General features: G+C 36.8%; 1 protein-coding gene across 5 annotated transcripts in view; it reads right to left on the bottom strand.

Moving 5' to 3' along the window:
* Positions 1-391: 391 nt before the first annotated feature.
* The window catches only part of LOC136028177 (dicarboxylate carrier SLC25A8-like), a 119,016-nt gene continuing 106,255 nt past the window's right edge, over positions 392-13,152 (bottom strand). For all 5 annotated transcript variants that reach the window (XM_065705878.1, XM_065705877.1, XM_065705876.1 and 2 more), the window contains 2 exons: positions 5,149-5,428; positions 392-570 (listed from right to left, as the gene is read on the bottom strand). In XM_065705878.1, the coding sequence (XP_065561950.1) occupies positions 471-570; positions 5,149-5,428 (380 nt within the window). In that variant the 3' untranslated portion in view covers positions 392-470. The remainder of the gene's footprint in view (positions 571-5,148; positions 5,429-13,152) is intronic.

Below are 13,152 nucleotides of genomic sequence, written 5' to 3'. Positions count from 1 at the left end.
TAAGACAGCCACTAAATTCTAAGTATGGTGTCAGAGAAATACGCCATTTGGACTGCCTTTTCTGAGACCCTTATGAAGAAAATGTACAACCTCTTGACTTAAACAACAAGGTTAATCCATTGACTTAAAAAAAAAACAAGGATATTGCTCATTATCCCCGCTTTCTTTGAACAAATTTTGCGAGAATGTTCTTTATTTTTTAACAGCTCTTAAGGTGGAAACTAGGTAAAGATATTCGTTGATTATGCTTGATCAAAATAACCCTATTTAATTGAGCAAGTAGAATTTAAATAAAAAAAGAAGCAAGATCGAAAGGAGCACGGTTGTTTTTAGCGATTCAGTTTACTTATGATTCTTACCTGCCATTTTTTTTTTATTTGTCAATAATCAGTTAAAAATGAATAAGTCATGCAATTATCAACCGCTAACAAAAATAACTAGGAATGATAGAATAGTTTTCGTTTGTTTCTTTAGGAGTTGTAGAAATGATGAACAGCTTTCTTAATTTCCTCATAGGTAATCCACATACAGATGTTCCATGAAACCAAGCGAGTGAAGGCTGGCATGCATCTGGAAAAATTACAAAACATTAATTTAACTAGTAAAATCATTACGTTTAAATCAAAACACTTAGATTTTATTATTTTAAATAGCAGTTATACATAAAAGGTCGTGTATTCCAGAGCTCAGTCATCATTAATGATTATTAGTTATTTTTTATTGCTTCCCACCTAAAATATCAGACAATACTATTGAACCTAAAATGCTTAAGCTAAAAAACGGTCTAACAATCCAGGGCGTTCTGTACTCGTAATCAAACAAATTATTTGTAATTTTGGGTCATCCAATGTTTTAGACAAAAAATCTTTTAATTTTAATTCAGAAGTAACATAAATTATTCACATGAGTGATAATCACAAATCAATCTGAAACTTCCAGTGAATTTCATGGTTGTTTTCGCAGCCAGTTGAACGAAAAATTAAATTACTCAAACTAATTGAAATCGAAATGTGACCATTGACTGATGATATTATTCTTTTATGGACTAATTATGGTAAAAAAAAAGTTCACGACATTACTACTTGAAGAATAGGCAATAACATATATGGTAATAGGAAGATTTGATTGAAAATAGATGTGAAAGTAGGAAGAGAGAGAGGGTCCGGAAACAGTTTCTCAATGAAACTATAGTTTACAAAAACAATGCATTCTTAGGTCATTTTCTCAATTTCCTCTTGCTGTCTATGCCCCCTCCCCCGTGTACTAATTATTTGAAAGAAAATGGTGCTACCTTGGGAATTAACAAGAGTCCTCGTGGTAACCAACCAGGTGATCTTCTTATTTCTCTCTATTATTATTATTCTCTCTATTTCTCTCTATTATATATATTATACCACGTAACGTATATTATATTTATAATATATAATATTACATATATATATATATATATATATATATATATATATATATATATATATATATATATATATATATATATATATCATATATATATGTAATATTACATATATATATATATATATATATATATATATATATATATATATATATATATATATATATATATATATATATATATATATATATATATATATATATATATATATATATATATATATATATATACTATGATAGCGTTTGGCAATACTATGATAGTTTCAAACAGCAGTATAAATGTGCCCATAAGCGAGTGAAAACGTCTGCCAGGAATGACAGGAGAACGTATGCTGAGAACATTGCAGTGGAAGCAGAAAGAGCAGCCGGTCAGGGTGATAGTAAAACCGTTAATATGTTTACCAAGAAGCTCTCCGGATTGCAAACAAACCCTTACCCATGGTCCATCACGTGCCCTTATTTAACTTGAATATCTATTTGGGCCCAATCCTCTTTCAGGAAGTTGTAATAGCCCTTAAGTCGCTAAAATTTCTCGCTGGCCCACTATTTAAACTGCTTAGTAAGGTGTGAGACGACGAGACTGTCTCTCCTGGCTGGAATAAAGGCATTATCGTGAAACGCTTCAAGAAAGGTCGAGAAACATCATGCAATAGCTGGAGAGACATCACATCCTAGTCAGTCGGAAGTTAATTTCTATGTCAGATCATACTTACCAGAATCCAGACCAAAGTGGACAAAATTTTAAGGGATGAGCAACATGGTATCCGCCCAAATTTGCTACGACTAGATATTTTGCTTACGTGTTCTACTGGAGGAATCAAACGAATGGCAAGTGTAGATAATTTTAATGTTTATAGACTTCTTGAAAGCATTTGACTCTTCACACTGAGAGGCTATGTGGAAATTTCTCCTAGTGTATGGAATCCCTCCGAAAATTGTGAGTATGATTAAATCCCTATATGCTGCACAGGTTTGTGCAGTCCAGATTGAAAAGTGGGCTGTCAGAGTGGTTTCCTCTCGAGTCTGGTGTATGTCAAGGATCTCCCTTATCTCCAGTATTGTTCGCAATTCTTTTTGATTTTGTTTTCCAAGCTTGCCACTTTAGAGGAGGCATACAACTAAGCCCCGAGCGTCAAGACAAGACTGCAATTTCGTTGATGATGTTCTTATGGCTCATGGCCAAGAGGACATTCAACATAATCTGAATGAATTATCAGCAAAAGCTGCCTCTATGGGCCTGAAGATTAATATTAATAAAACGAAAAGTATGTCAAACGTAGTTATGACGACCATTAGAGCTGAGATTCGATACGAAGGCATTGATATAGAAAATGTCAGAGAGTTGAAGTACCGCAGTAGTACAATTACCCAAGATGGGATTGGAGACAGAGAAGTCTTGCTACGCATAGCGTATACATGTGGAGTATTTTCTCAGCTGAAGAATATTTAGAGATGCAGATACTACTCTCAGAAGTTGATATTACGATTATTTAGTAATAATGTATTCTCTGTACTTTTACATGGATGCGAGTTCTGGAGCCTTTCAGAGAATGCCGATAAAAGACTACTTGGGTTCGAAAATAATTGCCTGTGTAGAATCCTTGCGGTAGGTTGGACCATTAGAGTAACGAATGCCCAGATTAGGGTGATACCGAAGAGCCACTGGTGACCGACGAGATTAGAATGAGAAGATGGAAGTATTGGGGGCATATGACCCACATGAGTGAAGGACGCCTACCCCATGATCTATGGTGTTGGATCCCACCTGGCATTCGAACGATTAGAAGACTACGCACCACACTTGGTAGATCCCTGGTGAAAGAGGTAACGAGTCTCCGAACCAATTTGAATGAACTTTGGTCTTTTGCACAAAAACGGTCAAGTTGGAGGCCAACCGTCAATGCCCTATGCACCCCCAAGCTTCGGAGTATCTAAGTCTATGAACTATCCAACGTTATAAGATGTGAAAATCGACAGCCTGGATCAACAACTGGGAAAACGTCAATACGGAGAGCTAAAGCAAAGACCATTGTTGAATTGTCTGAAGTAATCAAAATCCAAAAACGTGTCAAAAAAAATAACCTGTCAAAAATTCCAACATTTTTCAAGGCACCTATAGTTTTCACTATAAACAAGACTTTTTCTAAGTCTTTCTAAGTAAAAGCACTTTAAGTAGAAGTAAAAGCACTAAGTAGACTTTTCTAAGTAAAAGCATAAAGTGTCCTGCGTCTTTTGTATTTTACTAAAAAAAATTATATTACAAGAATTTCTTTTATACTAGTTATAACATTAAAAATAAAATAAAAATTGCATTGAAATGAAATTTTGAGCAATTACCTATCAGCAATTGAATCATTATAAATCGCTATTCAATGTAATTTCATTAGTTCTTGCTAATAAAATTAAAAAGTCTTGAAAAGACTTTTTCAAGACACACATAGTTTTATTTTTGAATTTACTTTGGAATAAAAAATCCTTTTGAAACAGGAAATTTTGAAAAAACTTGAAACTTTAACAATAAAAAACGAACCGAAATTAATTAAAAGAAACTCTACAAAATGAAATTTTCAAATAAAATTAAAGCCTATGTTAAAATTAAGATCAGAAGAAATAAGAAGGGACAGAAATTAAACAACCAATTGTGGCAAATAAACATAAAAATGTACTAATATGAATGAATATATAATCTCAAAATCAGTAAAGCTTAAATTGAATATACAAATCAAGCTTGAAACGAAAAAAATCACAACAGACAAGAGTTTGGGCATTACCTCCTTCCCCCACTGGAAAAGTTTAAAACCTAATGTGTGATTGTCGCTTTACTGAAATTAAATAAAAAAAAACAGTTTTTTAAATGAAAGTAAGGAGCGACATTAAAACTTAAAACGAACAGAAATTACTCCGTATATGAAAGGGGCTTTTCCTTCTCAACGCCCCACTCTTTACGCTAAAGTTTGACTCTTTCTCTTAACTCTACATTTTAAAACAGTAAAAAATTACAGTATTGGTACCAAAATTCAATTTTTTAGAGTTTTGGCTACTATTGAGCCGGGTCGCTTCTTACAACAGTTCGTTACCACGAACTGTTTGAAACAAATTATATTACATATATTTTCTTTTGTACTTAATAAAAATATTGAAAATAAGTATAAAAATTACAGTAAAATTAAATTTTGAACTGATGAGCTTTCAGCAATTAACATCATTACCCATCAAATATTCAGTTTAGTTGTATTAGTTCTCTCCAAGACTCTTCAAGACATACATACGTTTCAGTAAAGCGTCAATGACACAGTAAGTTTTATACTTTTACACTGAGGGAAGGAGATATTACCCAAACTCTTGTTTGTAGTTTTTTTTTGTTAATTTGAAGCTCGATTTGCTTATGGCTAAGAAAGTCCATCAAAACAAAACAAAAATCTAGAAAAATCAGCAATAAATCATAATTACGTAATTACCAAGCCTTGCACGTTATTTCTTCAGCGCTTGAGCGTAAATCCAGAAAGTTCTCGACCTCAAAAGAGTCCAGCCATTAGATACCTTTTATAATAATGAATTTGTTCAATTACTTACAGTTAAATAAGTCTTAGATGAAGGTCAAAGCCACTGGCTTTCTGGACTCTAGAACTTAGTACCCCCAAATGCTACAAACAACACTAAGTAAACAAAAAGTGCAGAATTACTGATTAATGACTCCGGAAATTAGAGAAGAAGTTTAACGGAAGCAGTATTTACCCTTTGTAAAAAGCTGTTGGTCCCTCCTTCATCACCGTCTTTATAGCACAATCAATAGCGCTTTTGTACTTTCCGATATTATTCATAGACCTTGTTTTAACCACATCAACAGGTGAAGCGACCAAAGTGGCACTGAATCCTGCAATAACAGCTGCAGAAAAATAGCATGGTACACCGTCAGCAAGAATGCGATTCTTTATTATTTGGTGCTTGAAGACATCATAGCACACAATTTCAGCCACACTGACAATAGAATTACGTGCAACATTAGGCAAGGTTCCTAAAAATAATAAAATTTAAAGGTTATGTTTTTAGGTAAGAACAAACGATTTATATTAGTTTCTTCATTGTAATAAAATGATAGCGTATATGAAAAGCTCCTCAAACATAAAAAGGCTTCAAACTATCCCTCTGTAAGCCTTTGGGCGGGTCTTATCAAATTTCTAAATTCTTCCAAAATTCAAGCCTCTCTTTTCAAAAAACAAAAATGTTCAGATGGGCAAAAGTAAAGTCTTACAATAATCCAAAATTGAAACTGCCAGATACTGCTACAGAAAAAAAATAATGAAGCACAATTTATCAAACTTTAAATACACCAAACATAAAGATGAGTGTATTTTAGGCTACGTGCTGTCAACAGAAGTGAAGTTGATCCGTGATGTCTAGGAAGCTGACGATAAAATGAACCCCAACAACCCCTCAGTGAGCATTGCCAGTGCGTCCAGACAATAGGGAAGTGGTTCCAAGGATATTTTCTTCCAGTTTGAGAAGGTATGTTTTAGACAGGCCAACTACAACCCATTTTTAGTTATTAATTTCTCACAATAAAAAATCGATATTCCCAGGGTTTGCAAGAGTTTGCGTGTTAAGTATACCAAGAATAAAAATATTTTCCTTATTATTAAAGTGTCGTCCCATCTGAGGGTCGTATTAGGTCAATAATGGTTTTGGGTTCCCCTTACGTGGTAGAAGATTTAGAATCATTCTAAAAAGGACCGTGGGCTACCCTGGACATGGTAGTGGATTTGACTTTCCTCCAACTAAGAGTCGTCGGTTAATCTAGACACAGAAGTACTTAGATCTTTCAATTTTCTGGCCAAATTCATATGTAGGAAAAGTGTATTTCTTGGCAAATTCCTTGAAAGCAGTGATTCATTTCTCTCCATCATATTGCAGAGGCCATTGTCCATGTCTTGATCTTCCAACCTTTTGGAATTGTCCTCTTATAGAAGATTATCCCATGATGGTGTTTCGCTTCACCATACTCCATTACTAGGAGAAAGTGTGCAACTGACGGAACATGCCCTCACACCAGTGGGCACTACTTAGTTTATATCCAAGGAACCTTCTTCCCCCTCCACCTGTGCTTATGGCCCGAAACTATGCTGCCCCAGTTTCTTTTATGGACCCTCAGGGACAAGGCCCCCCTTGGTCCGCAAATCCTATTCAACAGAGGTACCCTATATTTCTATAGATATTTCACTTATCCACCACCTGAGAACACGCTCAGTGGTCCGAGGGATGCCCCTACTGAGAAAGTATGATACTGAAATCAATGGGTTATGATATTACGATTTAATGACCCCAACGCATGACCCACTGCGCTTCAGTCTTTACTTAAGAATAGGGTTCGTCAAGAAAGAGTGATCTGTGCTACCAAAACTTAGAACGAACAGATTTTATTCCGCGTATGAGCGGGCTTCATCCTGAGTCCCCTTCTCTAAAGACTGAAGTCAGATCTTTTGCTTAAATTCTTATAGAACGACTGTCGGATCACAAGGGCCGTTGAGATGAAGTTAGTGCTTCCTTAAGCAACAAACATTTTTTAAGCGGTTTAGTTGTTCCCCCTCCTCTAGGAACCTCTCAACCTTTACGGTAAAACTTAATAGCATTTTTATGGCACTTGATATTTACCAAGTGACACATAGCGATAGCAAATTCTGTCGGTCTGTCTGTCGGTCCCGGTTTTGCTAGTTTAGGCACTTCCAGATAAGCTGGGATGATGAAATTGGCAGGCGTATCAGGGATCACACCCAATTAAATTAGAAATAGTTTCTAATTACAAATTAGAAAACTACTACAAGTAGGGAGACGGTTAGTTCGGAAAAAATAGAAAAAATGAGGTATTTTTAACTTACGAACGGGTGATCGGATCTTATGAAATTCGACATTTAGAAGGATCTTGTGCTTCAAAGCTCTTATTTTAAATACCGACCAGATCCGGTGACATTAGGTGGAGTTGGATGGGAAAACCGGAAATCTTGGAAAACGTGAAAATTAAGGTATCTTTATCTTACGAATTGGTGAACAGATCTTAATGAAACTTGATATATAGAAACATCTTATGTCTCAGATGCTCTATTTTAAATTTTAATCGGATCCGGGGACATGGTGGACTGGAGGGGGGAAACAGAAATCTTGGAAACCGGAAATCTTGAAAAATGCTTAGAGTGGAGAGATCAGGACGAAACTTGATGGGGAGAATAATCACAAGTTCTAAATATGTAATTGACATAACTGGAACGGATCCACTCTCTTTGGGGGAATTGGGGGAGAGGTGTTAATTCGTAAAAATCAGAAAAGTTGAGGTATTTTTAACTTGAGAAAGGGTGACCGGATCTTAATGAAATTTTATATTTAGAACGAAAACATGCGTCAAAGCTCTTATTTTAAATCCCAACCAGATCTGGTGGTATTGGGGGAAGTTGGAGGGGGAACTCGAAATCTTGGAAAACGCTTAGTGTGGCGAGGTCGGGATGAAACTTATATAGGTAGAATGAGCGAATGTCGCAGATATGTGATTGACGTAACCGGACTGGATCCACTCTCTTTGGGGGAGTTAGAGATGGATCCAGTGCTTTGGCGAGTTTGATGCTTCTGGGCGTGCTAGGACGATGAAAAGAGGTAGGTGTGTTAGGGGCTTGCATAAATTGACTTTATAACTGACGTTAACTGACGTTTTCCCCGATTCGACCGTCTGAAGGGCTGAAGGGAGAGGAAAAATTTGAAAAAATTAGGTATTTTTAACTTACGAGTGGGTGCTCGGATCTTAATGAAGTTTTATATTTAGAAGGACCTTGGTCTCAGAGCTCTTATTTTAAATCTCGACCGGCATTAAGCCTCTGATTTTCCTTTTAAATCAATCTATTGATTCTTGGAATTTTGCTAGAGCTCATGCCATATAAGCTCTTGGCTCTTCCGACCTCTTCACAAGTGCCATATGGGCTCTTAGCTTTTGTTTATGAAGGAAGCTAAGAGCAAAATTGAAACTTAAAACGAACAAAATTATTACTTCAAAGCTCATCTGACATATGAGACATCTGACATCTGACATATGATGATATAATATGAAAAAACTTCGTTTTCTTAAAGAGTTAAAGAGGCTGCGTCCCAAAGTCGAACCTTAAAACATACAGAAATTAGGAGAGGCAGATGGGGGGCTGCCGCCCCCCCCAAACCCCCCGCTTTTAAAGACTCTTTTGTACAGGTTTTTTGTTGTACCCCCCGCTCTTGGCTTCGGAAAGGCCCTCTTTTAATTAACAAAAAATTGAAATGAATGAATAATGGAATAACTTCGAAAAATGTTAAACACAAGAGGACAGGAGAACCATTGCGCCGAAACTAGTAATTAGTAACAATGAAGTCCCCCCACAACAAAAAACCTGTACAAAATTTTTTTTAAAAGCGGGGGGTTTGGGGACAATAAAACACATTGTCTAAAGACAATGTCTTTAGGGTGGACACAGTCCCCCAGAGCCCATGGGCAAGGGTTGTAAGTTATGCCCCGGGGCATATAAAGCTTTTATGGAACGGGTGGTTGTATAAGCTTTAGGTCGGAAGGACTTACTTTCAATGGAAGTCCAAAGTTTTAGTGCCCTTTTTAAGAGTCAAAAATGAATGGACAGCAATTAGCCCCATCATTTTCCAAAACATATCCGATCGAGATTTTAAAAGATTTAATTTTGTTCAGCCTTGTTGAAAGGTCCAGTAATTATGTCTTTGGGGGTGCCAACCTCCCAATTATCCTCAGGACAAGGGCTGTAAGCTAGACAATTCATTCATTGTTTGCATACAATATATGTTATTTAGAAAGGCATGCATGTTTGAACTTTACTTTCCAAGAAGACGAAGGGTATTCAGGTGATCGTTTCAGAAAATAATAATATGAAAAAAACTTCGTTTTCTTAAAGAGTTAAAGAGGCTGCGTCCCAAAGTCGAACCTTAAAACGTACAGGAATTAGAAGAGGCAGTTGGGGGGCTGTCGCCCCCCAAACCCCCAGCTTTTAAAGACTCTTTTGTACAGGTTTTTTTTGTGGGGGGACTTCATTGTTACTAATTACTAGTTTCGGCGCAATGGTTCTCCTGTCCTCTTGTGTTTAACATTTTTCGAAGTTATTCCATTATTCATTCATTTCAATGTTTTGTTAATTAAAAGAGGGCCTTTCCCAAGCCAAGAGCGGGGGGTTAGCAAAAAAACAAAAAACCTGTACAAAAGAGTCTTTAAAAGCTGGGGGTTTGGGGGCGGCAGCCCCCCAACTGCCTCTTCTAATTCCTGCACGTTTTAAGGTTCGACTTTGGGACGCAGCCTCTTTAACTCTTTAAGAAAACGAAGTTTTTTTCATATTATTTCTGTACGTTTTTCTACAATCCATGGTGGATGTAATTTAATACCCCCCGCTTTTAAATCATTGTATAAAATAGAAAAAAAAATAGATAGAATTACCGAAATGTTTCTTTTGCTCATAAGAAGCTAATATTCTGTTATTTCTCAAATGATAAGCAGTCCAGGTGTTATCAAAATTATACACTTTTATTTTGATCTTGTGTAAAAGAAAACCCGTAAGGGACTTGAACCCTTAACCCGAGGATTAAAAGTCCCACGCTCTACCGACTGAGCTAACCACTTACATGTGTGTAAATATAACTTTTAAATAACTTTTAAAAATTTCAAATTAACATGGGCTCATATGGAGAATTGGGTTAATTAAGTAGCTAATGCGTGGTTTCTGGAAAACAGGGAAGGAGTTATCGGATCGAGCTGAAATTTCGCGGATAGGCTCCTGGGTCATAGGGGACCTTAACTTGTGAATTTCAGCCCGATCGGACAACGTTAAAGGGGTGGGATGGAGTTGGGGGGTTAAAACTTTCGGGGGGTTAAGATTTTCCTACAAAACTTTCAAGGGCACTTACTCGGAGAATTTCGCATCGAATGAGTCTTCGTACACCCAGATCCGATGTCGGCTGTGACCTGTAGGCGTCGAAGAAAAAAAAGAACATGAACTTTAAGTGTCTATGCGTGGTTTTTGGAAAACAGGGAAGGAGTTATTGGATCAAGCTGAAATTTCGCGGATAAGCTCCTGGGCCCTAGGGGACCTTAACTTGTGAGTTTCAGCCCGATCAGACAACGTTAAAGGGGGGCTGAGGTTGACGGGTCGAAACTTTCCCCATGAAGGAAAAGTTGGATTTTCCCCCATGAAGGAAAAGTTGGAGGGGGATGAAATTTGGCAGGTTTCTTAGTTGGAGCTCGGGCTACGAAATGCATCCCTCCCCATCCCTCTGCGACCACTGGAACCAAAGATCGCTTAACATTGTCGTGGTTCGCCTCTTTATAGAGGCACGAGTGTGCCTCCTTGATACATCGATAAAACTAGTGCAAATAAACCAAATGATTTTTATATGATATAGATAGATATATAGATAGATATATTATAGTATTATTTGTAGTCTTATATTATCCTTGTTACACAACAACAAAAATATTAAACACCTTGCGATGGCGTACTGGACCATTTCTCACCCTCAAAGTAAAGGTTCGCAGGTTCGATTCAACTCGCAAGGATAGTGCAAATATTTGAAAATATAATTAATCATCGATTTCCTCATGTTTTTTCGCATTTTAGTCAATGTTATCGTGTCCATCGTGAATGGGTTGTCTCATCTGATTTTCACTTTCATCTGCATAGTTATGATCATTTGTGCCTGGGTTTTTTTCATCAGTTGCTCATGCAATTGTTTGAATGGTTCTAGTTGTAATAGGTCTCCCAAATGTTTTGATAATAATGGGGAATATGGAACAACCCACTGGTTATCTACTTCGATGGTGGTACCGTTACGCTTCTTTATTATTGCTGTTTTACCACCATCTTCAGTAGATCTTCTTCTATATTGTGGATAACCATCATTGCCAGTAATTGTGTTGGTAACTAAAAGTCGAATATATTGCTTTGTGCACCTTCCTTTGGCCATGCATGGTGAATTTTCGTTCAGTGCACCGCAAGGTCCATGTATCATATTTTTGACAACAATAACATATAACTGCTTATCGACATTTTCATCAGGTATTTCAGCGGAAATCACATCATCAGTTTCGTTAGAAATAATTTTTTTATGTAATTTTTTTATAATTTTTTTTTTTATCAGTCAACACACAAAAATGACGTCACTCGAATCACACACATAGACAACTTATTTATATATATATATATATATATATATATATATATATATATATATATATATATATATATATATATATATATATATATATATATATATATATATATATATATATATATATATCTATCTTCTATATATATAAAAATAAGTTGTCTGTCTGTGGATCAGGTGACGTCATGTTTCTTTGTCGACTGACGTCATGAAGTTAGTTGCCGTCATTTTTGCTATGACGGTGACGTCATTAAAGATATTTAAGACATATATGTTCACGTAGAAATCTATTAATGTTTAAGTTTAAAATGACTGATGAACTTACAATGGCAAAAGCCGATGAAGATGCTCAAAGAGTCTATGCCAAAAAACTTGCTGCTGATAGAGAAAGTCAGAAAAGAAAGCGTTCCGAGGAATCAAAAGAACAGCAAGGAAACAGGCTTGAGGCTAAAGAACACAAAACCGCGCAGTTAGATGAAGATCCACCTGGACAACGAGAGTCAAAACATATCAAAACTGAAAATGATAGCGATGATGATTGGGTTTGGGATTTTGACTTGGATAAGGTCATCAATGCCTACCAGATTTTAGTTAAAAAAACAAAGGTTCGTCATAGTGACGCTGAAAAATAAAGAAGAAAAAGAAAACTGAAAAAAGAAAAAAAGGTAAAAAACTAAAAAAAAACTAAAAAGAAAAAACACTCAAAGAGAAATTACAGACCGGGACACAAATGACGACCGAGACAGAGGGAATATAAGTGACGACCGGGAACCTCAAAGAAAAATTACAGACTGGGACACCCGGACACAAATCACGACCGGGACACAGGGAATATAAATGACGACCGGGACACAGGGACACAACTACAACGGGGACGCCGGGGGCACAGGCGGGATATATAAATGACGACCGGGACACAGGGATTGTTCGAATAGAAATTACAGACCGGGACACAAATGACGACCGGGACACCGGGACATAGGGAATATAAATGACGACCGAGACACTCAAAGAGAAATTACAAACTGGGACACCGGGACACAAATGACGACCGGGACACAGGGAATAAAAATGACGACCGGGACCCAGGGACACATCATTAGAATAATGAGGTATAGATCTGAATACGGATTGTTTTTCCCATGGACAATTATATGTTGCATGTTCAAGAGTCAGTAAACCTGACAATCTATTTATATGCACAGACAATGGGACAGCGAAGAATGTTGTATATTCGCATGTTTTACGTAGTTAAAACATATATATATATCTATATATATTCACAGGTGGGACACAGGGACACAACTACAATGGTGCGTAACTAATATGGCGCGTAACGACTTACGCGCGCGGGGGGCGCGAAGCGCCCCACCAACTAGTATATATATATATAGATAATAGATGCCGACTCACGTCATGTTTCGTCGACTGACGAAATTACGGACCGGGACATCGGGACACAAATGACGACCGGAGCACCGGGACATAGGGAATATAAATGACGACCGGGACACTCAAATAGAAAGCGACCGGGACACAAGGAATGTTCGATTAGCA

The sequence above is a fragment of the Artemia franciscana genome, chromosome 6 (genome assembly GCF_032884065.1).
Source record: "Artemia franciscana chromosome 6, ASM3288406v1, whole genome shotgun sequence".
Classification (NCBI taxonomy): domain Eukaryota; kingdom Metazoa; phylum Arthropoda; class Branchiopoda; order Anostraca; family Artemiidae; genus Artemia; species Artemia franciscana.
This window is presented reverse-complemented; position numbering and strand designations above follow the sequence as displayed.